Source organism: Pocillopora damicornis, chromosome 3 (genome assembly GCF_964200805.1).
Source record: "Pocillopora damicornis chromosome 3, jaPocDami1.2, whole genome shotgun sequence".
NCBI lineage: Eukaryota > Metazoa > Cnidaria > Anthozoa > Scleractinia > Pocilloporidae > Pocillopora > Pocillopora damicornis.
Window position 1 is genome coordinate 27,795,386 of NC_142672.1, and position 26,944 is coordinate 27,822,329.

At 36.2% G+C, this 26,944-nt stretch overlaps 2 protein-coding genes across 2 annotated transcripts; both read right to left on the bottom strand.

Moving 5' to 3' along the window:
• Positions 1–225: 225 nt before the first annotated feature.
• LOC113666408 (uncharacterized) lies at positions 226–12,194 on the bottom strand. Its single transcript, XM_027182185.2, has 13 exons — positions 11,895–12,194; positions 11,704–11,744; positions 11,449–11,530; positions 10,557–10,644; positions 9,959–10,024; positions 9,456–9,548; positions 8,282–8,342; positions 6,585–6,667; positions 3,859–3,982; positions 2,226–2,357; positions 1,664–1,744; positions 1,266–1,451; positions 226–805 (listed from the first exon to the last, which is right to left on the bottom strand). Exons 1-13 carry the CDS (start codon positions 11,927–11,929, stop codon positions 612–614), a joined length of 1,266 nt encoding a protein of 421 aa, XP_027037986.2. The 5' UTR covers positions 11,930–12,194; the 3' UTR covers positions 226–611.
• A 1,402-nt stretch (positions 12,195–13,596) lies between these two features.
• On the bottom strand, positions 13,597–24,300 carry LOC113666445 (metal cation symporter ZIP14). Its single transcript, XM_027182236.2, has 8 exons — positions 23,869–24,300; positions 21,078–21,249; positions 20,184–20,353; positions 19,635–19,787; positions 18,567–18,755; positions 17,675–17,864; positions 17,030–17,217; positions 13,597–16,003 (listed from the first exon to the last, which is right to left on the bottom strand). Exons 1-8 carry the CDS (start codon positions 24,160–24,162, stop codon positions 15,851–15,853), a joined length of 1,509 nt encoding a protein of 502 aa, XP_027038037.2. The 5' UTR covers positions 24,163–24,300; the 3' UTR covers positions 13,597–15,850.
• Between the last annotated feature and the right edge of the window lie 2,644 nt (positions 24,301–26,944).

Here is a 26,944-nt window from a genome sequence, read left to right on the forward strand (position 1 = left end):
CGACTTACAATCATATGAATTTGCCGAATGATTAGCACTGATTTCAAGAAACGATAATTTCCTGTATCGAGGTAAAAGGAAGTGATGGTTCAGTTCAAAGTTGATTCCATATTAATCCACTGTAACTATGATAAACGACCACACAACCCAGTACAACCCAATACAAAGTGTGAAAATAAACAGTGCCGTAGCAGTGGAACAGAAGAATGGCAAGACAAAACGTGATTGCACTGAGCAGTTAAAATACATTTTATTCTAAAACGAGTCTGCGCAGGTAATAAGATTTATTTCCAAGGCTACAATCTGCCAATTACACTATTAAAGTAAATAAAAGTACAGCCAACCAACTGCACTTCTAACTTCTATTTCCAGCTTCACCGAAGAGAAGCTGGGCTTATATCGTCGATGTATCTGAAAAAGCAAAACGAAGAAAAAACATCTTCCGCAATTTGCAGTGGTAATGGAGCTACAAACTATTGTCCTTCCGTTTTCTCTGAACATAATGCGTGCCATGAAAAGAAAAACATAGATTTTCCAGAATAGTGGCAACGAGGTAACGAAGGTTTCTGATACAAGATCCGCACTTTCACCGTCACGTGCGTTCTACTGTTTTATCGGCCGTACGGATGAAATCCACGTGATGGAGCAGTCCCCCTTCCAAACGTTTCCCCGTATGCCGGGGCTGCAGCCCCGGTGTAACCAGTGGGCTCAGCAGAGCCATAGGCTGCAAAGTTGCTTTCAGTGGAGTATGAAGTCCGTGTTGGGCCGTACTGTAAATCTTGCTGTTGCTGGTAGTTACCAAGGCCTAAATATAAAACAACAGCTGTGAGTTTAGGGAAGTGTACATAAATTATCTCTACACGAGTTTCAAAATGAGGATGAATTATTAATCAAATGTTATCGCTCTGCTATGGACAACTTGGTATTCCTCCACAAAATGGAAGTAACTACAGCATTAACCTCTGCACAAACAATGAATAACCTGAGGTGACTATATAACATCAAGCCGTTGATGAATTTTTGAACAATTTTGCAGTAATTTTGAGGGACATAAGGTGGCACAGGGAGTTAGCAATTATCTCCACTCGAGCTTACAACTCCTTTCTACTGGGGAAAGTCCACTACCAGGGCATCAGGATTTAATGGTGGGAGACAGGTTGTTTCTGCATACATCAAAACTTTTTTAATGACCGAGATTGAGGTCACCCACCATAGTATCCATCGACCCTTCCTACTACTCCTTAGCTACAAGGTTAGTCACCTACCATACGCAGAGTAGTCTGGTGCTACTGAACTGTCAACATGAGGGGCTCCAGCTGCTGCCCCAGGCTGCCCAGCTTGGGATACTTGCATCCTGCTATAGTCAGGGTACCCTCCTGGTGCCCCTGCTCCTGATGCTGATGCTTGTTGGGTGGCAACACCGGCTGCACCACCATATCCAGTTCCATAACCTGGAGACAACAAAACAAATGACGGAAAAGCTGTAGCGAGTAAAACGCATTTACACAACTAACACAAAAAGGGGAAAAGAACGTAGGCTACATCCCTACCCCTCCACCCCTGTTTTACACCAGATCATTCCAGCCTATGATACCGATGAAACTCGTCGAGTCACTGTCTATTCTGTTAGATATTCAAAACAGCAAGGTGATATAATCTCTACCTGCAGCAGAACCTCGACCATACATAGCAGCTGCCGCAGCATTAGGATCATATGCTGTTGGTACACCAGGTGCTGTTGTACCTATCACAAACCAAAACAATTCCATAAGATACCAAATCGCTTTGAAGAATACACTATTACTATGACTGACCCAATTCCACTAACTGAAACTTCTGTATTTCCCTGGGAGTACTAGAATTGCAAGGAAAGTTGTGACACATTTCTCGCAGGCATGGGACACAGAGAGAAAGTTCAAGAAGGGATTCAAACCTCAGTCTCTAATTTTGCAGTCTGTTATACCAGCTGAACTTGAGCAACTGCTGACGGCCTCACAATGAGCTATAATGTCAGCCATACAATTTTTTTTCCTTGCAGCCTTGAACTCACGTATTATCAAGATGTTGAGCTATCAAACCTTATTGTAGCGTTAAAATAATCGTTTGCTGGAGTGGATACACATCAGTAAATAGAGTCAACCAAAAAGTAACAAGGATGGTTTGGAACAGAGACAACTGACTAAGATTGAAGTTTTAAGGATGACTGATGACTGGCTGGAACTTACCATATCCATATGCAGGAGATGGGCCTGGTGCCCCAGCAAAACCAGAGGTAGCAGCTCCTGCACCAGGACCCATGGCACCATAAGAAGGAAAACCACGCCCCATCCCTATTGGATGTTGCATGCCATATGGACCTGCAAAAAACCAAACCCAAAACAAACACTTGTAACTTCATGTATTTTAACAAAATTTTCACAACTTAAAAATATGAACTCATCAAAGCTGTAGCTGCGAGGCCATACTAAACCCACTGACCACAAATTTATCTTGCCTATACTTAATGTGCCTCACAATACAGTAAAATTGAGAAATGAAATGTGTTTCATTAAAAATTGAAGTAAAGAAAAAATCAACAACAACAGCAAGAAACAAGAAAAAGATGTGTATCTGACTGTAAATATATGATAATCATATGTGTAAACTGTGGTTGAGGAAATGAATATGGAAGTGAACCTTGCAGTTATGGACACTACTTAGCAATGAAAATAAGGCCTGAAAGAAATTTAGGCTTCTACAGGATTTGAACCAATGACCTCTGCAATACCCATGCAACACTCTACCAACTGAGCTACCAAGCCAACTGGGAGCTGGTCATTATGTTGGTAACATAATCATAAGCGATTTTCATATATGATTTTCATATATCTACAGTAATTTATTCACCACTTCTAAGGTTTATTTGGAACCAACATAATGACCAGCTCCCAGTTGGCTTGTTAGCTCAGTTGGTAGAGCACTGCACTGGTACTGCAGAGGTCATGGGTTCAAATCCCATACAATCCTGAATTTTTCCACACCTCATTTTCACTACCACTTAAGTTGTGTTGTAACTGCGAGGATCGCTTCCATATTTGAGACATGAATCTGTTACTCTGCTAATCTGGTTTGAAAATTCTTTCATCTTGGAGAGACTTGCTTTTATCATTATGCCTGTATATACTAATAGTTAGACCAGTTAGTGAGAACAACAAAAATATTAAGATGAATATGAAAGCAATCTTCACTTTCTCCAGTAATGAACTTGAGCAACAGTGCAAATAAAGCCTTAAAAAATTCAGGCCTGTATGGGATTTGAACCCATGACCTTTGCGATACCGGTGAAGTGCTCTACCAGTGATGAATAAATAATTGTGAATATATGAAAATTATATATGTGAACTGCAGATAAAGACGTGAGTATGAAAGCGATCTTTGCCACTACTTGAACTTCTGTGAAAAAAAAATATGATTTTCATATATTCATGGTTATTTATTCATTATTTCATGGGTTCATTTGGAACCAACTAGTGACCAGCTCCCAATTGGCTTGTTAGCTCAGTTGGTAGAGCACTACACCAGTGTCACAGAGGTCATGGGTTCAAATCCTGTACAGGCCTGAACTTTTTTTCAGGCCTTATTTTCACTACTCCTCAAGTAGTAATCATTACTGCGAAGATTGCTTTCCTATTCATGTCTCCACCTGTAGTTCACATATTTGATTTTTATACAGTCACAGTTATTTAAAAATATTAATTTGATGGTGTATTCTGACTGTTCAGGTAAGATTATTCTAGAGAATTGTTGTAAATAGTAGTGACTGGCATTTTGACAACCTAAGTGGAGTCATCATCAGAGTTGACTCGTGTAAACTGATACCTGTTTGTGCATATGCGGCTGCGCCATATCCAGGATGACCCCCATGTTGCTGTTGATAGCCACCCATACCCTGCATAGCTCCCATTGCCTTGGAATCACGCTTCTCTGCTCTCTTCACCTCCACCTGAAATGAACAAAAATCAATGACATTTTAACAAAGTTATAAACCTTGGAGAATCACAGTTGGTTTCAGTTGGTTACACTGAGTGACCACTTTCTGGCTATTGTTACTAGGATCAGTTAAACAAAACTGGCCAATCTAATTACAGGAAATATCCAATGAATTTAATCGGTTTTTTTTCCGATTTTTTAGCTTGCTTTGGCCCTAAGACCAATTTAAATTTTGCTGGAATTGTTTATTTCCTATAATGTGATTGTTTGCCTTTTTTTAAGTGATCCAATTAAAAACAGCAGCACTAATATAAAATATTTCCAAAGTTAAAAACATATTCTATTGTTGATAATGTTATTCATAACTCAGCCAAGGAAATAATACTACATGGTTACATGTCCTGATTATGTAAAAATGTTAAAAGGATTATGTTTTAGTCTCTTATGATCAATAGTCGAATTTGAAAGTATTGATCCAAATGCAAAAACTAACTGCTGTCTAACTATGAAAACCAAACCTTCATTTTCAGTGAATATAAGAAAAAGATGAAGTTTTTAATCCAAGGGAGTGGTCAAACTCTTTTGTGACAGCTAGAAAAAGTGACCACAAACAAGTAAAAACTTGTTCATCAACTTAGTTGAGTATAAAGTCTGCAGGAGTCGTGAAGGATCTCAACCATAGTTGCTTCGATGAGCCTCATGTTTCACCAGTCAGTGGAAGAAGAAGAAGACTTAAGAGAGCACCAGAAGTAGCAATATACATGCAGAGTGATTACTTAAAGATGGCCATGGCCCAGAACATCAGCCATAAAAGGTGTAATAAACTGTACACTTAGTAAGAGTAATAAATCAAATGATATGCAATGACTCCATAATTATTTCATGTATTTGATTAATTTGACTCATCTTGTGAACCTTAGAGTAAAGGAGAGTATTTATCTGAATGTGCAAAATGCACACATTTTTGTTCACAACTTAACAGCAAAAACAAAAAAATCTACAAAAGCCCTCCAAGTAACTGGAAGAAAATAAATGTTTGTATTTGGATTACATAACCTTATTTCAAAAGAATATTATGCAAGACAAATGAGTTTTGGGAAATTTGTTACTAGCAATTCATTTATCTACAGGTAATGTTGAGACAAAACTATTGCGATTATTTTACCATAACTAACAAATTAGTTTGAGAGAATGAAGAAATGAAGAGAAGGACAAGGACTCAGTGGAAACAAATTAATGACTTATAAGTAGTTAAAATTTACAAAAACATTTTTCAATGGTAAGTAATAACCTTTCTTCTTAAAATAATTGCAGTTGCAAAATAATGTATGTCAATATTCACATCTGGATTATTGCAGTTGGACTGCATTGTTCTGCATATGAAGCTTACTGATAAAAAGAAAAAATAAAGTAACAAATATTTATGGAATTTTTTGCCTTTCTATAGCATACTCAAGGACAATGTTGCAGAAAATATTCATAAATATGCAAAATCCAAATAAATAACAGTCTGCATAATCACTTGGGCAAGAAAGTCTTAAAAAAGTGTTGATGTGTACTGTTTTATGCCCAACCTACCAGCATAAAAATCTATTTAACTTTGTCCTATCAGTCTCTGTCACACTGATTTGATTTCTTAATATACTTTCTAAGTCAAGTAGTTTTAAAGGAGAGTTAACAAATAAGAACATAAGATTCCAATTGAACCAGCAAGATAAACTTTACACACTGAGAAATAGCTAAGAATTGAGACTTCTTGCAGTTGACACATTATGGAAAGTTAAATTTTCATTCACAAAGACCTTTGATAAAACTGGAAAGTACAAATAATTTGTAAAAATTGCATATGGAAAATGGTCTGTTCACTTATTCAGCACAGCTTACTCTGTGGCTTGTGGCAGTATAGTAATCTGTCAAGAAAATTACAAAGTTGTCTCCAATGGCAACTTCTTGTCAATCACCACAAGTGAATCCAGGTCTTCAAAAATTTATGAGAAAAAGCCCTTACACAAAAGAATTATCTCTGAAAGATGCTCCAGTTTGCATTGCATTGTGTAGAGCACAGGGCAGCTTTACTTCATAAAACAGTTACTGTACTATTTAATAACAACAAGTATTGTTCTTTATAATATTAAGAGATGAAGCAACATGAACATAGAAAATAGTGATTTGTTGACCTGCTAACCATTGTTGAAAGCTCTGTAGGGCTGTTAAGACATGCTTTGGTGGACATTTCTATTGAGGATGGTTTAAATGAGAGTGACTGCAAGTATCCTCTATGGCTACTGTAGACAGGTAGCCATTGATAAAGTGTAAACTGAGTGCATAAGTAAGGAATCATGAGCCATTAAAATTATCTTTCGTGAAATTTGTCAAGATCACATTTAAAAGAACACCTGTCTCCCTGAACATGTACATGCAGAAGAACTCATCGCCAGCAAAAGTCACTCATTCCCTAGACCTCTCCTTCCACCATTTCTAAGACTCAATCACCACTTACAACACTTAAACAATGAGTATCTCCTTGGACCAAAGAAGAGGATAGAGCCCCCTACCCCCCACCCCCCCCAAAAAACACAATTGTATATATTTAAGTAACTAAACAATAACTACACCGTTTTTCCATTGATTTGGTGATAATGAATATTGGCAGTCTTCTCAACTGGTAGGCTTGAATCAAACGTTACAAAACCAAAGCCTAATATAGTATAATATAATAACATCATAAAATAGGTTAATCCTGAATAGTACAGACAGTGACAACTTCACACAGCAAAAAACAAACAAACAAACATGCATGTAACAAAACACAGTAATCAAAATTCTCCTGATCATGCAGACTGCAATGACAGTGACAAATACACTGTGAGTACAGCTGCAAGCCACTTGGGATATAAATGGATCTACTGCTGCTGCACGTCTATCACAGATGTCAAGTTGAACTGATCAAACATCTGTCGTGAATGAACTTCCATCATAAAAAAAAATGGCAACTTTAACTTTAAACATCACATTCACAAAAATGACAGTAACATGTACACAAAAAAAACTAATCACTGGTAACTGAAGTAAATTAAGACACAAACTAGAGGATGAACACAGTGTACAATCTGGTACAGGGCCATGATAACACTAGATTTCCCCAGTATTTTTTGTAGTTAAGTACTTTATAAACCTGATTATAATAACTTAACCTATCAATAATTAAATTATTTTCATCATAGTGCCAAATTAATAAATGATGCTATAAAATTTCTATCACTTATCACAAATCCAAGTTTAAATATTCTAAGTAAAGTAGTTCTCCCTTAAGAGTAAAAAGATTACTAGCAAATTTTACGTCCTTAATTATTTGTAGCCTAGAGAAAAAATCCTATGATAGGTTTCATTTGGAATCTGCCTTCATAATTAGGATCAATAAAATAGCAAATTATTCATTTGTAAAGGTATAGAATAACAGAAATAAATTTTAAACTCTTGTGGTATCTGACCCTGCTTGTCAAACACACACTTATTACAATACACCACTCAACAAAGCTACCTACAGCACTAACAAGTAAATATAGATTGAAATATATAGTTGTACCTAAAGTAGAAATAATTAAATAAATAACATTAGTATATGAAGTGAACTCAATCTAGAAGTGCTTGATTGTAACAGCACTACATCAGCACATCAGCATTACAGAGCTTTAACTCCCCATAAGTTTCTTTAAAATATTCAAGCATACTCTAGGCATTGCAACAAGTACATGAGTAAAGCCAATTGAGCTGATGTACTGTATGAGATATATACAATTATAACTTTGGTACTTGGGAAGTCTCAATGACAGGCATTTGCATAAAAAAGATACTGCCAAAAGAAATCCAGAAGCTCAATACATACAACTGTACTTGAAGAACCATTTTTTTTTAGGTTCAAACATTGGTGGAATGTGACAACTTTGGCCATTGGAATAGCAAGCACGAGTTTGGAATATATTTGGGTCAGTGCAATACAGTGCAATCTGTTCACAGTTTGGGACAGAGCTTCAACTGAAACAATTTCATTGTGAACAATACATAATTAATTTCAGAGCATATAAAATTCAGGATCAAAAAGACATTTTGGATGTAAGTTCAATAAGCACAAACTGACAGTCAGTAGTGTTTGTTTTTCTGGCTATAGACATAGGGGTTAAATTTGTTTTGCCAAGTATACCAGGATTGAAAAAAAGCACTGAACTATGGTAAAGGAGCTGGCACATTCCCCCATTATTTTCTTCTTCAAACAGAGATATGTAGTAGAAAGCAGAACTTAACAAAAAATTACCTCTCATCCTCTTTGTACCATCAGGCTGATTGTGTTCATACATCAAATTTACATGTATTACCTTGAAAGAAATGAAGATGTAGCAATAATATTTTTAAAATTCTACCAAAACTATGCATTCTACAAAAGATTGGCAATACTGAAGTTGATTCTATCAGAGTATATCAGAGTACCAAGGACTGAACTTTTCATTGGGTTGTGTATTCTTCTCATCCAACAGAAGTTCCTGAAAAGAGCTGTTGTTGGTGATAATGACTGGACACCCTAAAATCATTATACATATTCTACATACTGTTCTTCATACATTTCTAAAGGTGCTGACAAGGAGAATTTCTTTAACAATCATGAGCTTCTTTGGTATTTGATAATTTCTTAAATTATTTGTGTGGCCTTAACGTGTAACTCAGGGGTATTATTATAAGGAAAAATCAGATGTTAAACACTCTTAGGAGTCAAAGGGTTAATGGAAGTCATCATCATCACAATTAACAACAGCTAGTTAACTGTAGGAGCAGAATTGAATCTAAGAAATTATTGAGTTCATAAATCTGTACCCTCAAATCCACAACCAAGTAAGAAATAACATTTTTAACAGACCTGAGAACTGTATTCAAGGGTTACTTTGCTTTTTGCCTTGTTTGACACCCTGAGCACCAAGGACTTGTGACAGAGCAACACTTATCAAGGCAAATGATTTCCTTCTTCTTTAGTACATTACCCCTTGGGAAACTCCTCTTAGTTCATTCTGGGTTAGTATTGTTACAAGCAGTTGGGGCAAAGGCAGGAAAGCTTTCATATTCTTCTTATCATACTCTCTAATTTAACCCATTATACCCTAACATTAGAACGAACAATCTCCACACTGTTCTCTTCATATTTCCTATGGTAATGACCAGGAGAGCTTCTTTAATGGCCATCATTTCCTTCATTCTCAAGCCTTAAATGCTAGATTCAGCAAGGGTACTTTGCAGAGAAATTAGCTGCTGGTTACTCTTCGGGTTTAAAGGGTTAAGAAAATTCAGAGGGAGTCTCTTCATCTTATTTCAATTGAATTTGTTTGGAGAGAAGCAACAAGAAAATACTTGTTGATATTGTATTGACATTGTAAGGAGAAATTCTGTTTGGTCACTCATGAGAGTTAAAGGGTTAATTTCACAAGTATACAATCATGTACCTTGCCATAAGCAGAAAAATAGTTGCTGAGGTCTTCTTCTGTGGTTCCATTGGCAATTCCACCGACAAAAATCTTCATTTCATTATTGTCTCTCTGAGAGGAAAGCAATAATTATTACTGATAAATTTATGAGAATTTCAGATGTATGTCAGAGAATCTTGTAAGAAAATCTCATTGAAATCAAGGGGGAGAAAAGAAATATTTGGTTTTCTGATAGACCCTAGATAAACTAATAACATGAAAAGAAATATGAATTCTAACTAAGTTAATGAAATATTTATCTAGACAAAATGTAATTTTTTCAGAAATGTTTCGACAGCAAATGAATTTTTTAAAGATATTCAGTAATTAAATTATATTATTTTATAAGTTATATTGATTATCATCCTTCAAGGATGAAATAAAATACTTCATGAACATCAAGCTTTAGTAGAGAAACAAGTTCATTGTGAACTAAACTAAAATGGATTGAACCTCTATCAAGGAAATTAAATTTAACCTACACTTGGTTGAACTGAGACTGATCCTGCCTGCCCAGGACCACGAGGAACTGCTTGCTTAGGATCAATCTGGAAAAAAAAAAGCAAACAAAACAAAAAACAAAACAATCAATGTTAAAATGAAGGGATACCTTCAGTTACACACTAAAAAACAAAACAAAAAAAAAAACAAATAAAAAACATGAAAATATATAGTACAGGGTTTTGGAACATTATAACTGCTTTCAAATCACACCATTTCATTTTTTCAGAAACAACATCTAAACCTATCCAATTACTGAACAAGCCATGTTTCACTACCGAACAGACAATAAATTTGAGCTACTGCACTGTAGTGTAATTTAAAAATGTGTTTCACTGGACAATCTTATGGAGGAATATGAACAGTTTTGAAAGAAAATAAACCATCATGTACAGTCTGCCTATCACTGAATGATATTTCTCAATTATTCAATCTCATTACTTGTGAGAGGTGTTACCTTTAAGTATAAGAAGTACCTAGAAGATAAAACTCCTAGTGACCCATGGTCAACTCATATCCTACAAACGACCTTCCCTAAATTTTACATCAAATTCTAGTCAGTTAACAACACTGCCTTACTGGTTTCTTGTCCACAACATGTGATCCGGGATGGTTGAGAACCTTCTGTACTGAGTTTGGATCTTGAAATGTCACAAATCCAAAGCCCCTTTTTATGAGAAAACACAATACACATGAAACACCAAACACCATCAAAAATACTTTGTAAATCCTCAATTTAGCACCTGAGGCACTTATTTCACAATTAGTTAACAACATGGGGTATTCTTTAGGGAAAGAGGAGGGGAACACTTAATCAAGGGGAATATTACCCACATTTTTCCTAGATGTGATTTTTTTTTTCTAAACATCAAATCAGCATGTCAACAACACTATTAACTATTTACTGAGAAACAGCTTATCTAGAGTAATATTTAATAGTACTCGTCTAGTACTACTTGTACCATTTTTTCTATTTTAATGCTTTCACAAACTAAAAAAAATGTATGGCATGCACACATATAGGACTGAAAACATCTGTAAAAGCAGGGGCAAGGTGTCCTAATGGGAGAATTAAGATTATTGGTATTTCAGTAACTGAATGGATCCACAAACAACAAAAAGCTAACACAACAACTTAAACAGGGGCATGTTGTTTTTTACCTAACCACTTGTATCTATAACAGTATGTTTCTGCTCTGTCTTTTGCAATTTCAAAATATCTTAATCGCAAACTCTGAAAAAACATTACTACTGTATTTCCTGAGTTTTAATCATTCAAAACAATATATAAAAAAATTACATCTGGATTAGAAAAAAAAAACATGCAATTCAAACAGGACAACGACGGTGATGTCCAGTTTTGTTACTTTCTGGTGAACAGAATATATTTTCACCCCCAATAGGAGTAGATTGAATAAATAACAACACACCAACACATGGAGGCTGCAATAGGACTAATAACTGACAGTACCTTGGTTTTTTTGTGACGGTGTCTCTCATTACCACAACATCTGTCACTTCGCCAAACGATGAAAAATAACTCTTCAGTGATTCTGCGTAAATAAAAGTGTTAAGTACCTGTTTAGAAAAGTGTAAATATCATATTAATTGAATTTCAACGAGGTTCATAAAATAAAACTTCTCCAACATATAGATCAAACAAATCATGTAGGACTCGGTGAAATTGACGCTTAGCGACTGATTGATTGCTACAATAATCGAATACCTTGTGTCGTCTCGTGTGATAATCCACCAACGAAGAGTTTCCTTTAAGAAAAGGAAAACACTATGACTAAACAACTAAATCTAAAATATCGAGATCCAACGTGGTACATATGCTTATATATACACGCCAAACTGAGAACCTCCATCCAGGGCATGAGTGTTTCCCAAACAAAGTAATTAAAAAAAACCTACCCAATGTCGTCTCCTAATGTACTTCCTCTAACCATTTTGCAGAAAACGTCGGTTTTAAAACTCTTGCCAAGAAATATTTCCTTGTCTGTAAATATGGTGCTCCCTACAAAGATACAGCGGTAACAAGACTGTCCCGGATGTAACGAGTATATTTCGCCGCAAGGTCTCTTGGGAGCGTTATCAAGAACAAGATCCCCAGCAACTCATTCGAAACTGAATGAATTGACGATACAGGTTTGAACTAATTCTAGGTGTCGAAGTGTCATCCTTGTGGATATATTCAACCCCAAAAGAGGTGGGGAAGTGGGGTTATCAGTTGCCGGTACCCAGACCTTCCACAGCTAAGCGGAACATCTCAGTTACACGGTAGAATCTGGGTACCAGATTAGTGAGTTTGACTGAGGGGAAATGGGGTGAGATGGAGTGGGATAGTGTTCCGTGGAACGCCTTTCAACCCAGTCACTGGTGAAGAAAAGTTTTTTGGAGTGCGTTATTTTTTTTATGTCGACCTCATCCAGACACGTTTAGCATATAAAAATTTCGATCTATAGAATTGATAAATGAATGAATAATGATAGACAGAAAGTTTTCAATAACCCACACTTCTGTCTAAGGTTGAGGCTCCCATCTAAATGAAACTTTCTGGTTAGGAAGATGCCCTGTTCAACGACCAATCGTGTTCGTTGTCTAGTAATTATAATTAAAAAATCAAATTACGAAAAAGTGTCAAAACTCCGTAGAAAATATGTATTAAACTTGTGAAATGAACCACAACGTTTGGCTAAAATAAAAACTCCGAAACTTCCTAAAATTCATAATCAAAGGGATGACAAATTTACGCGAACGAAAGCTCAAAAACAACGAGCATAGCTCCATAAAACAAGTAACAAAAGTACGCGAAAAATGTCCACGCCAGTTTTCTAAAGTCAAGGTTAGAGTTGTATTCGCGAAAACAAAATAATACAAAGGGGGTAGAGGAAGGGAAAAATTGTAATTTGAAATTTAAAACGAGAGATTTTCTACAGTAATAATTAATAATGGATGACATTCCGAAATACCGTAAAAGATTCTTATCTTTCCGCATTTTGTTCGGAAATTGTCCTTCTTGTGGGTATGATGGTGATGAACGGTTGAGACTCAAACCCCCAAAAGCTATACGATCGAACCTGTACGCGTACACGCTCAAAGAAAAAAAAACTACTAACTTTGATTTTGCGAGATAAACATCAAAAAAAGATTCTTCTTAGTTTATTTGAGTGGTTCCGCTTTGAGTGACCGTTCAACACAGGTAAAGGACAATACAAACAGGCAGTTGGGACGCAGTAAAGGCAGCGGACCACGGCCGCTCAACAGAGGTGAAAATTACAGACTTTGAAAACCCACCGCTTCATACAAGGTATCCACCTAATACGGTGCCGCCTAAGACAGTTTTGTCTGTAGAACGTTTGACGGCTCATTTCACCCAAATAAGTGAGTAACCTCTCCTAGTCGGGATTCAACCCCTCTTAGATAGCTCCTCTCAGTTAAACGTGCTGACAGACATTGTTTCTCTAGTTTTGTTGTTATCATTATCATTATTATAATTTAGCTCCCTCACTAGATGCGCACATTGTTCCCAGACTCCTGCAGCGGAATCCGAAGGTCTGGGGTACGTTCCTCGTAGAGCCTAAGGATCTTTCCACAAACACTAAATCTCATACTATTTGATCAAAACTTCATTTTATTACACGACAAAATTAATCAATCTGAAAAATCACCAAAACACCCTAAATATACTTATATATAATAAGTTTGAGACTAAATAGCCTTACGTAGCGTGGGCGGCTTACAAGAAGCGTGATGCACGACTGTTGAAAACCTCGCTACCTTATCAACTCATAATACCAAATTACAATCACACTGTTATACTCTCCCACCAACGCAGCACCACAGTTTCTTTAAAAGCTTAGCCCCTTTATTTATCTTTTTAAAACCTCCCCTTTTTTTTTTTTTTTTTTTTTAAGTTAACACTCACTCGTTCGAAATGTCTCACTGTTAAATCGTTTTTGTAAGCCAGCCACGCCACCCACCTTTTCCTCGAAAGTGCACAAGAATTATTTAATAAACTTGCTCAGTAACATATTCATTTAACAAAGGTAAAATGTAGATTTACAATGCGTAAAGGTTTGGGGTTAAGTAAGTATATCGAAGGCAAATAACTTCCCCACCCTCATGGGCGGAGCGTATTTTCGCGAGTTTTAAAGTTCGTGGCCTGAAGTCAAGCGCTCCTTCATATGGAAAGGAACTATCGTGTTTTCCTTAAGCTTCAATCTGTGACAGTCTCCACTGATTTGAGACATTTTATCCTTTAGAGAGAGAATCCTCATAGTATAACGAATAGTGTGAAATGAGTAAGTACACGAATTAGAGTTTTCAGAAATGTAAAGAACACACATCCCCTATTGATTCTACAAAAAAAATACTTCGTATGGAGTATTTTTTCTTCAATAAATACATATAAACCGCAATTCAAAGAATCGATATCCGAAATTATTAAGGTTAATAAGAACAACCAATGCTGAAAATCACATATCAAGGTTAAAAAGTCAAAAAATTGCCTGGCTGAAATCGTAATTGGCAAATAAAATTTCCACATTACACTAGGCATAAGGAACGTTTAAATATTCGTTACAATTATTCTTATCAATAAAAATAAATTGTAAAATTCATAATGTAATAGCAGATTCTCGTATCTGCGAAAAGCAAAGAACACTAACGCCCAGCTAGAAGAACTGATAATTTTTTTTGGTTAAACTAAATGACAATTTGCTCAAGGCTACCGTATCCTTCCAAAACAATTCTTTTTGCGATAAAAAAATTACTTTAGCGATAGGCCAATGGAGCTTTAAAAAAATTAATGAAATTGTTAGCTAGAAGGCCTTCAATCAGTTCAATAGCTGGTGAAAGTTTCTTTTCCTAGGTTACAGTGGAAGGGGTAATAGTAACTAAACACAACACCTTTCTCCCAAAAAGGGAGCGCTCTACGTATGTCTGCTGCGTCTTGCGCGGAAGCACGGTCAAAAGTGTGCGCATGTGAGAATGTAGAAAAGGCTAACAGCCATTCAAAATGGCGGCTTGGTTTTCAGTTTGTAAATGACAAATTGAAACAACCAAAATTTATAATTTCTTGGTATAGCTCGAAACAAAAATAGAAAATTAACTGAATTTTTCTGTAATTACTATTTTGTTCGAATGAAAAAGCACAACTTTTCCTTTTCACTACTACTGTTTCCTTCCGTAAACTTCAGGGAAAGTTTCACTTTTTCTTCGCTAATTTTACGAAACATTGATTGTTACTCTTGTTTCCTCAGCGTACATTGGCCGAAACTGATCAAATAGCGCATGCGTGACGTCTGACCGCTGTGAGGGAAAATACATTGTTTTACTACTACCTAATTGGTCCGGAAAGGAGAGTAAGTCTTTTTTTTCTGAACCAGTCACTGAGCGATGTCTTGGTAAGACCATCTATAGCAAAGCAGACAAAGGCCGATACAATTCCGATTGCTTACAACCCTCGTTTTAATTCTCTCCGCTAGAAACGTCTGATTATGTGTCCAATAATTCTCAACATACTTTGAGATTTAATTTTATCCCGGTTCAGTTTTCATTTTCTAATATTTTATATTCTTCATCAGTCAGTTACACGCGTTTTAATGTTCAAGCACAAATAAACAAACCTCTGAAAATGAAACAGGGATAAATTTCAACCACAAAATAAACTTCCTCTTCAGTCATTATAACCGCGGTTTTAAGAACCCTGACTTTGTTAGTATTTTCAGTACAAAATTCATGTAGTTTAAATCACTTAACAATTTCACTCTCAGCACCCCCAGTTATTCTTGTAAGTCAACATCAGTATTTGGCGAGACTTAAAAAAAAAGGCTCACCCAAAAAAAATTAATTGTGTGATAAATATCTTACACCACTGAAATCTCCTCTCCATACTGAGCCAAAATAAACATGACTAAAAAACCAAAGATCATGCCAAAATTCTGAAGGGCAAAAGTCTTGAGATTCTTGCGAATGGAACTTTGACCAATCTTGACAGACATCTCAGAGGCTTCCTCCAACTGTTAAAAATGATGAGCGTAGTAAATATTTATTTAACACAGACAAGTACTTATTGTCATTATGTAAAATCAATTCATACTTATCAAAATTATTCATGAAATCACAATTGCACGCTACAACAGAGCCCATCAAGACTCAAAAGTTAATCATCCTCTGCTACAGAGCTCTCAATATGATTATCCAACAGCAGAAGGTACAGTACAAATAAAGCGCGAATAAAGTTCAAACTTTCTGCGATATTGTACGGTTATTTGAACTGTTGGTTATTTTGTAAGGTAAGCTGTTGAACCAATCCGCTGCGCGCACTACTCTACTCTATCTGCTTTGCCTCTCCCACCTTATGGGAAATGAGCAGAAAGACTTGGCAGAGAAAAAAAGCAGTTGGATAATAAATAATTTAAAAGACATTTTGGTGTGTAGTATCGCAAGGTATTTTCAGTGGTTTGTATTTTGACTTGCCCTTCCTATTGACAGAAATTGGTATATTTTAGGATAAATAAACCATTTCCTCTTTATCTGAAATGCTTGCTTGGTGATCAGGAAGAGGCGGCTTATGTAGCTACTTCCCATAATTTAAGTAGATTGTTAAACCAGAGTAAAATCCCATTTTACTCAGAACTGCTGCCCTAAAGGAATTAACTCCAAAAAAATTCAAATTAATCTCTTCCCAACACTTCCTAAACATCCCTTCCATTACTATTCTCCACAAGGACATCCAAATTTCAAATTCTTGAGACAATACACAACCTAAATAACCGGAAAAGCCTGGCTTACAAAAATAAAGGCTTGCAAGAGTTTAACCCTTTAACTCCCATGTGTGACCAAGACAGAATTTCTCCTAACAATATTAATACATTGTCAACCAGATAAGTGATAAGAATATAGAAAAATATCAATTTGGGGATAACAAGTTGATCCAATACTAACTTCTCTGAACTAACATTATAAGAATTGTATGGTTGACATTTAGAAGAATTACAAATTTGATCTGGGAGTTAAAGGGTTAAAAGGAACATAGTGTTTACCATGTCAACCAAAGCAATGTAGATGAACATTCCTCCAGCAAGGGCATAGATCCACTTGACTGCTGATGTTGCATACCCAAGCAAAAGTCCAATAATCAGTCCTAAATAGCATGCACATGCTGAAAGGAAGTTAAATCCCATGGCCATTTTGTAAGTCATGCCAGCATTGAGAAGAACAGCAAAATCCCCTAATGGATAAATTTGAGAATGATATGAGAGGCTGTTAGGCTAATATTTAAAGCTAAATCTCCTTTTAGTTAGCCTACATTTTTAAGACATGTTATAATTTTAGGGGAAAGGCTTGTAGCTGGTAATCAATTGCATAATGTGACCATCATCATGAGGGATGCCCATCTAAAGTGACTCTGATGATGGCTGGTGAGTCACCATTTCTGACAGCAGTTGTTTTAAAGGCTACTCAAGTCCTACTAATGTGGGGTTCCTGGCAAATTATGCAAATCTTGGGAAAGTTTAAAAAGTCTAGCATTTTGATAAAGGTTAACTATGCATTCAGCCATTTGCGTGTCACTCAAATGTGGGTTCTTGTAGTGCTTTTTCTTATTAAGGATAACTCTACAATGAAACAGTACTGAGAGAAGTTCATTGACCTATAAGGCTGAATGCAGAAAAGAGACAAACTACTACCTAGTTCATGAGGCAATTCTTCACAGAATATAGCTAAAGCTGTGCTGACGCCAACAAATGTTGAACTGGAGAAAGATGCACCGATAGCCAAGCCATCTATAAAGTTGTGAAGTCCATCCCCTATGATAATCATCCACGCAACAGGAGCAACTTTCTTTTTTGGTGATGATGTGCCACTCCCTTCAACAAACTGCATTATAAACAATATCACTTCACATTAAGAACTCCCATATTTCCAGAAACACTTTCAAGCACTAAAATTACACAGAAGTTCAAGATTGCTTTAGTCTTGCTTTACTTTGTAATGGTAGAGGTGATAATAGTAACAACCATAATCAGAGTAGTTATAATAGCATATTTGTAAATAAGTTACTTGCTTTTCAGCATTTTTATTTTCCTTTTTTTCAAGTTAAGGAAGTAGAACAAAGATGGCCACAATTTTTATTTTATACCACATTTCCTTGAATAAGCACTCATGCTCTAATAATCACTCTTTCCCAATTAAATTACCATCCCCACCTTCCTCGCTTTCTTAATGGTAGTAACACGAGGAAAACCAGTTTCTTTGGCCACTTTATTCAAAACATTTTAAGCTTCAGTTACTTCTATCTCCACAACCTTAAAGAGTTCCTTCACGCATCTTATCTGTTCTCATTGCTAAGCTAACTCAATAAACCCCCAATCAATGAAGTGCCCTCCTTTCAAAAAGCATGGCTTCTTTAAACTGAAATTTTTAATGGGTGCCTGGGCGCTTCTTCAAGGAAATACTGTATCTAATTTCAAGACAACTGTTTCTAGCAAGAATATGTATGTAGGTTATATCAGTAATAATAATGAAAACAATAATGATAACAATTTATGACAAATAAGGCACAAAAAGATGTAATTAAACCTTCTGAGAATCCTCTGAGGTGCCATTTTGTTTGGCACCATTTCCACAGACATGTACATCTGGTAACTGTTGGCTCAAGCACCTGGCATGACTATGGTGACCATCCAGGTTGACATTGTAGAGTTGAAGTTGAACATCAGCGATTCCTGCACCAGGTAGGTCATTCTTTGATGTTGCTGTTGCAGTTCCCTTGGAAATTAGAATTAAGTTTTCCATAAATAAATTTGTTATCAATACAATGTCTCTTTGCTCAGTTTTGTAGCAAGCAACAGCATTCAACAAAACTGCAATATACTGAAACTGACTGCGAATCATTCATTATCATACTGATAAGTGAACCTTAAAAGTAGCACTATAAACTGTGGATAGTATCATAAAAATTGGCACCTTTATTTTGGTGAATGGTATCAATTTGTTAAGCAGTGTTTGACAGTCATGCAGCATGCTGAGCTGTCTTTAATTCTAGGTGTTTATGGTCTTAATGATGATATAACATTTCACAGAGTGTCCTTCTTCACTCTTTTTCCTCTTCCTGGTGACTAAAATTTTTACCCTTAGTGTCTATGACCTTTGGTATCTATTTCAGTTTTCCAAATGGTGACTTGATTGGAAAACATGAGCTTGGAATCCTGAAAACAACCATTCTTAAGGGCAAAGATGACAAGTAATTTGCTCAGTTAGTTTATTGGTAAATCCTAGACTACAAAATTTTACACATAGATTCTTTTCACATGTACATCAGTATTAAACTCCTTCATCTCAAACAGGTTTTCCCTTCCTTTAACTATATTACATCATCACGTAAGGCCTAAATGACGCAGTTTTATGTTTCTGTGCTTTGATAAAACTTCTGCGTAGATCAGAACTTTTATTGTTAAAACTTAAACCCTAAGGTCTAAATCACTGTGATCCTATCTTTAACAATCTCCCTAGGGTGTAACAGAGATAGAGTACATTTAAAACCCAAGAACCCATTCCTGAATCACTTACAGTTGTAAGTAAGAAACATGCAGATTAAACAAAATTGTCAGAACATTTGCTAAGTTAAATATTCATCATTTGACATACCAGTCCTTCTTCATTTTCACATGAAGACTTCTGCTTGAACCTGACAATCATTTTCATGATGTATTCCAAGAAAAAGAATAAGTAGACACCAGAGGCAATCACCAAACACTTCCATAGATATGTTTTATCACCATCAGTGCCGAGGCCAAAGGTCTGTTAGAAGAAAATGTACAATAAAATGAACTCTTCTTGTTAAAATCACAGCAATTTCTACAAGGAATCTAAATAAATTTTTACATGCTTGTCTTAGGCTTGTTTTTATTTGTATTGCATTTTTTATTTTCATAGCTTTTTTGTTGAATTATTTTTTACATTCTATTTTCAAAGGACCCCATTGAAAAGCATTTGTAGTGCTGATGGCCTCCTCTTTAAAGATATATTATATCTTCATTATCATTATAACCAATCATGCTTTAATTGATTACCTTGAACAGTGAAGTAGAGTTACAACATTATAGAAGTTTTCAGGGGAAGAATGGTAAAAAAATATCAATTTTATTGCAGTGCACAAAGGCTGATCAATATCGATATTTTGTAGTTAACACTTACGTGTGGAATAAGATGAAAGATTCCACTGCCACTCAATACACCAACAGCAAGAGATACCATAAGTAACAAGAGAATCTTATAAAATGATTGGTTCATAAATGGAACAACAAAGGCTCCAAGTAGAGAGGCGCAGCTGATTATTGTTACCGAAAAGAACCCATATCCCCAGGCTGAAAAAAAATAAGACATGAGCCTTAAAAAAACAATAGAAAATAATTGCAAAAATAACTCTTTAATAATTTCCACCTAGAGACGAATATTATAAATTTCTTCTGTCACAAAAAAAAATCCCTTCACATGATGTTTTCAACAGTGTTTTCTCTTATGTCAAGCAAGACATGTAAAACAACAGTTTGGTTTGAAAGAAAACTCCACTTAGTCCTCATCTGGTTGATTTTCATAGCATCACCGCAAGAATACTGGTTTGGATGTAATCAAGGAGGGGGCAGCTATATTCCACTATTCTGTGAAGATGTTTCACCTTTTATTGAATCATGCGCACTACTTTGGTGAAATAAAGTATCCCAAGAGCTTTCCTAAACCAGTTCTCTGCAGCTGAGTAAACAATAATTCAAGACAACATTTGGCTAAAAATTTTCAGACTGCTATCCAATTTTTCCCTCAAAAACTTGCCATTTTCCTAACAGAATTACACTTATTTTCAGACTAAAAATTTAGCAAGAGTGTGATATACACACTGTGACAGTATCTGTATGTTTGTGTATATGTTGTACAGTCAAGTGGTTCTTCTTTGTTCAATTTTAATTTTTTCCAACCAGTTAAATTTATGTTCTCTTTTGCCTCTGATTATCAGAATCTTTAGAGAAAAAGTAAAATGAAAACATAAGTAAAGTTTGTTGGAGAAAGATTATTTTAGACAAGATACTTAATTACCTTGAGCCCTTCCTTGCTTCACCTCTTTTTTCTCTTCTTCATTTCCTTCTGCAAGGCAAGCCTTGCTTTCAATTTGTTCAACTATTGCTGGACATATTTCTTCAAATCTTCTTGGATTTAAGCCAGTAGACTTGACGTTAAAGATTTCAAACAATACTTTGGCTGAATAGCACTGGATTGAAACAAAAATTAATATCAAAATGTCAAAGTACAGTTGCAATTATTATTAATACTTCAAGAAAAGACAAAAATTATTCACACAAGCTCCTGTACATTGTAAGCATGTCACACATTTTGCCCAGACTTACAAAATCATTTTGTGGGGGGGAGGGAAGACTTTCTTTCTTAATTGTGAAAGGTAAAAAAAATTGATTCATTATTCTCTTAGATGAAGAGGAAAAGTGTAAAAAAGTAAACCTTTCTTTTTTCCTGCTTCTACAAATTCTGAAGGAAAAAAAAAGGGCATCAGCCAAAAGAAACAGTTTGAAAAATTTATGAAATTTTCTTCTAGACTTTTTAAGTGTAATTCATTCTTTATATTTTCCTTACTCTCTACCTATCCACATAACCATGAGATTAGGGGAGCAGGGGTGCCTTTATGTCCCATAAGTGACCAGGACAGCACTTCTCCTTACAATATCCAAACGATATCAAGTAGACAAGCAGAATATTCATGAAAATAGAAAAAAATATCAATTGGGGGACTATAGATCAATCCATTTACTAAATTCAACAATGAACATTATAACAACTGTATGGCAATTAGGGTAAGGAGAATTACTACTGAGATCTTGGGAGTAAAAGGGTTAATTCCTGCTTGCTGTTAGTTCCTATCCTTGCTCCAAGGACTCTCCTCTGAGTTTTCCAGATTTCCTCTCATCAGGAAAAATCCGCAATTCAAGTGATTCAAACTGATTAAGCTAACAATAAACTAATTTTTTTTATATCTGTATTTGTATGTCTTTTTTTTTTTCTTTTTTTTTTGAGAAAATATAATTCTAAAGGTTCAGATATTGGATAAAAAAAATTATTGAAAGAACAGTTATGAGACCAAGCAATATTTGGTAAGGAATACGGGATATAATGTTCACAAGGAAAACTAACATGTAGCAAGTATTGTCACTAGGCTGTCTTTTTAAAAAAATTTCTACACAAGCAAAAATCCTTTGGATGTGATTGCCACATACATGTACAAGATTGGTGTCTTACCAGTAAGCACATGACTTATGGAACAAACGTTTGAGGAGGTCATATGAAATAATATTCTTTACACAAAATGTAATTTTCCAGTCTAGTGCGTAGTCTTAAAGTTCACAAAGCCATATGAATTATGAGAGCTAGTAATAATCTGTTGTGAAAATACAAATAAAAAAAAAAGGTTGACCTCTTCAGCACATGACTCATGCAATATAATCTCAAGAAAGTCATTTGAACCGATCATCACCCTGCATTAGATATCACCAGTTACCCACAAGTGATCAAGACAGAATTTCTTCCAACAATATCACAAAGAGAAGTGATGAGATTCAAGAAAAATATCAATTAGGGGATCATTAGTTGATCACATATCAAATTCTCTGAACTAACATCTTTAAGATCTCTATAGCAGACAGTAAGGAGAATTTCAAGTGAAAGGGTTCAGTGTACAGTCTCTAAGTTTAAGATCCAAAGTAAACGACAATATTAACAATCAAAAACTGCCATATAAATATAAATTTAAAAAAATTTGTTTGCATCATCAGGGCATGACCTTCACAATTGCACCTCAAGGTAGTAGTCAGATGGTTCATATATCACCTATTGTTAGAGTGCAGTCTTGTGCAGTTTTGACTATAATATCGATTAAAACTTTTCAATCCAAAACCGCCTCAAATCAAATAAATAAATATACACTTTAACTGAGACTTCATGTAAATTTGCAGCTCTCATGATTTCACATTAACGGCTTTTCAAGCAACACTCATTAAATATCGGAACAAATCAGTTTCCTAAGTTGAAGAGCGCTAATTAATCCACTAGCCAAAATGTCACGTCATGTGGAAGCACGACTACTGAAATCACGAGTTATCTTCCAAAGGCTATATCCAAACCAAACTTATATCTACAAATGTATTAAAGGAGGATTAGTGTACAGTGCAAAGAGATAGAATCACTGCGGTACCTTAACTTTCATTAAATGGTCTATGCCACGTGTGAATGCATTGCCACACTGGGGAAGCCTGGGCAAAGCCCGCATGTTAACACATGATTAGTAACAACTTCAACCTCAAATGATAAATTTTCGATTTAGTACCACATTTCAACTGTAAACCGTAAAATTTGCACATTTTTATCAGGAGATCCACTTTAAATGACTTAGTAGTAACCTCAGTTCTATTTTTCCAGTGATCTACAGCTACCCTCGTGAGTTGTTTGAACATAAAGGATGGAACACGAAAAGTTCTTTCTTGTAAAAACATAAACACATTATGGATAATTAAGGCAAGTTAGACAATCTCGTTTTATGAGGTTAGTTTCCTGAAATATACGACTTCCTTGTGATCTAATCTTTTAATTGATCGCGAAGAATTTACGACTTATTTAATCCCGACTGCGGAGTTCAATTGTTTGATCATCGGAGAGGAGACACAAAAAGGGGACTTTTCTTCAAAATAGTAAATGCAATTCATCTTTAAAGTAAGTTGGAGAACTTCATGCTAAAACCGAAGGCTACGATTCACAAACAATACATTTCATAGCTAAAGTACTAGTAATTTAAGAGAATCCCAGGCTGCTTCAATGGAAGGCCTACCTTAGGATATCCGTTTTTCACTCCATTCTCCTCCGCCAATTCAGCAGAACTTGTCGTTTCTCTTGAAATAGAACCAACTTTAAGTACTTTCAACAAAGAGCTGAACTCTGCCTGAGTCATCACCGATTTATTCTTTCCATACGTCTCGAACAAACTATCGACAAAAGATTCTGGAGCCGGTAGGTCATTAACGCTTCGAGCGTCCTCATGTGAAAGAACGTGAGAATCTGTTCTTTGAATCGAACACAAGATTGATAAAAAGGTTATGAATTGGTGGAGTATGATTAAATCCATTGGGAAGCAGTTCGACCAGCAACAGAAACAGTCAAATATTCCTCATGAACAAATATTTTCTATGCACATGAATGTCATACGAAAGACCTGACACGTGAAACGTCTCAGTTGCTATATGAGTGACGTTACAGGTCACGGAGAATCAACCTTGGTATCCAAGCCTCTTAATTAGATCTCATTCCCAGGGCCCAGTTGTTCGAAGGCCGATTAGCGCTAACCCAGGGTTAGATTTTAATCTGGGTTTCTTTATTCCTTTACTCTAAAGCCTTTTTGGGAAAAATTTTCAGTGTCCTTTTTAAAGCATCAAATAGTCATATTCTAGACAAAAAGAATTCTACTGAATTTTCTTTTAAAGCTTTTAGATCTGAAATCGGATTTCACACTAACCCTGGGTTATCTTAACCCAGCTTTGAACAACCTGGCCCAGATCTCCAGACAGAATGCCACTGTTCCTTCGAGTGAGGGGGGGAGGGGGGAGGAGGGCGGGTGAGGGGGGGAGGGGGGAGGAGGGTGGGTGAGGGGGGGAGGGGGTGGGTGAGGGGGGAGGGGGAGGGGGTGAGTGAGGGGGGGAGGGGGTGGGTGAGGGGGTGGGTGAGGGGGGAGGGGGAGGGGTGGGTGAGGGGGGAGGGGGGAGGGGGTGGGTGAGGGGGGAGGGGGAGGGGGGTGGGTGAGGTGCTTTGCCAGTTTCACTGTCATGGTGGATCTTCTTCATGTCACAGTTGTTTAGGAAATTTGACATGTACTAAAAGCCCATAACAGCAAAACGAAATGACCGAAATGAAACAAGCGAAACAAGCGAAACGACCAAAACGAAACGACCTTAACGTGCAAAACGAAACGAAACGAAACAGGCGAAACCACAGTCTATAGTCCAATTTGGCAGATGGCGTGACAGCTTAAGCTCAGCTCTATGCTCTATATTTTCATAGAGCACGCTCTTTCAATCGATGACAGCGCGCGTTATATCCGAACTTTATTATAATAATGAACTAGAATGAATGCCTACGGGTGTCAGGCGTCACCATAATCGAAAAGAGACAAATGTGTCGGTTCTACTCCTGATCGAACTCACGGGGAAATTTAGTAATCTCTCGATTGCCATCGACTTTGCGTAAGGCGTCGGGGAAACCTTAACAAAGAAAAAAAAGAATCAATAAAAAAAATCACTGTCATAGACGTCGATGAATACCGTTAACTGTTTCTTCCTCTCCTTTCCGTATATGCTTTGGTATTCAATATGGCTGGCTTCCGTCCTAGAAACTACATACAAGTGTTAAATTATAGTTTCAACTTCTCGCGAGGTGGAAAAAATATAGAAATATAGTTTCGTGGGACGGCCTCAATATTTAAAAGCCTTAAATGTGAGAGAATGTCTGAAGTGAAATCTACATTTTCCGTGACATTTCACCCTCCACTCGTCTAGATCGTTGTAGTGGTTTTGTTTTGGTCATAACGGTCGTTTCGTGTTGGTCGTTGCGGTCGTTTCGTTAAGTCGTTTCAAATGTTTCGCTTGTTTCATTTCGGTCGTTTCGTTTTACTGTTTCGGGTTTTAGTACATGCCATATATTTACACTTGCTTATTTGAATTATATTCGTACTGTTCACTCTAGGGCCACAAAATAATCAAGACTCCATAAAACGAATTATGTCAAATAATCGAGAGTACTAAAATCGTATGAAAAGTTTGAAATTTGCTTTTAATTAGCTGTGGTGTAGATGCGAATTTATCGTTCATAATCACTCATGAAATTTCAAGTACTCAACAGAAAATGAATTCTAAGCAGGGTACAGAAATGGTTCATAAGTTGTAAACTGATAAATGTAAAAGTGCCTTATTTGTGGTGCCGAATTTATCGTTTATAATCACTTATGAAATTCCGAGGGTGTAACTCAATGAATTCAACAGAAAATATCTAGGCGGGTTACAGAACCGGATTCACGAATTTTAAACACTCAGATGATATGAAAAAACCTGCTATTGAATTTGAAAACTGTAAGCAACAATTATTTACGCTAACCATTTGCTTACCAGTCAGTCTTGTGAGCTCAGTACCAGGCCCCATTTCAATACACGATCACAGCTCGAACATGCACTTAATTCTTCCAGCTTCAAACGACGATTGATTAGAAATTTTTTAATTTATTTGGGCCTTAGCGTGGGAGAATGCTCAAACAAAACTCAATTTACTTCCTATCCTTTCTCGGCTCCTTTGTAGTTCGGTTCCTCTTTGTTGTTGACTTCTTTTCAGTCTGTTTTCTGGAGCTCTTTGTCTTTCCTTCTCACGTTGCTCTTCGCTAGTTATTCGCCGTTTTGTATTAGTCTTCTCATGTCCGCTTTGGTATTCCTCTTAGCGTGTTTCGACCTGCTTTTTGCGTTGTTTCTCGCTCTCTTTGCCATTTTCCCGACTCGCTAGCACCTTAATACTTCTTGCTCTCTCTGTTTCAGCCTATTTTAACCCTAAACGCTTTCACCAGAAACTTGAATTAAAATGATTTCTTTCTATTCAACATAGCCGCTTTAGCTATGAGTATTGTTGCTTTGTATATTTTGATTAGAAATTTCAAATACAGAGAATCGATGATGTTTTCAACTAGCTACCAACTAATCAGTATGATTTCCCGCTAAAAACACGGGTTATAAATTCTTTTCTTGCGCGGCTTCACATCTACTAGCCCACGTGAAGCCATCGTGTAAAATGCCTAACTAGGTGCTCGTGGTATGCTGCCTCAAGGCTCGGCATTAGGGTATGCGCCCTTTATCACTTTGTGTCTGAATTAGTTT

What these genes read in the sequence shown, in the direction of transcription:
- LOC113666445 (XM_027182236.2), bottom strand. Translation starts at nt 24,162, where the DNA reads ATGGATTTAATCATACTCCACCAATTCATAACCTTTTTATCAATCTTG. An exon ending in TGAAAAACGGATATCCTAAG is followed by an intron (nt 21,250 to 23,868) that starts GTAGGCCTTCCA and finishes GTTTCAATCCAG; the next exon opens with TGCTATTCAGCCAAAGTATT. An exon ending in AGAATTGCCTCATGAACTAG is followed by an intron (nt 17,218 to 17,674) that starts GTAGTAGTTTGT and finishes TTTATCCATTAG; the next exon opens with GGGATTTTGCTGTTCTTCTC.
- LOC113666408 (XM_027182185.2), bottom strand. Translation starts at nt 11,929, where the DNA reads ATGGTTAGAGGAAGTACATTAGGAGACGACATTGG. An exon ending in ATTTTTCTGCTTATGGCAAG is followed by an intron (nt 8,343 to 9,455) that starts GTACATGATTGT and finishes ATTTCTTTCAAG; the next exon opens with GTAATACATGTAAATTTGAT. An exon ending in TGGTACAAAGAGGATGAGAG is followed by an intron (nt 6,668 to 8,281) that starts GTAATTTTTTGT and finishes ATACTATATTAG; the next exon opens with GCTTTGGTTTTGTAACGTTT.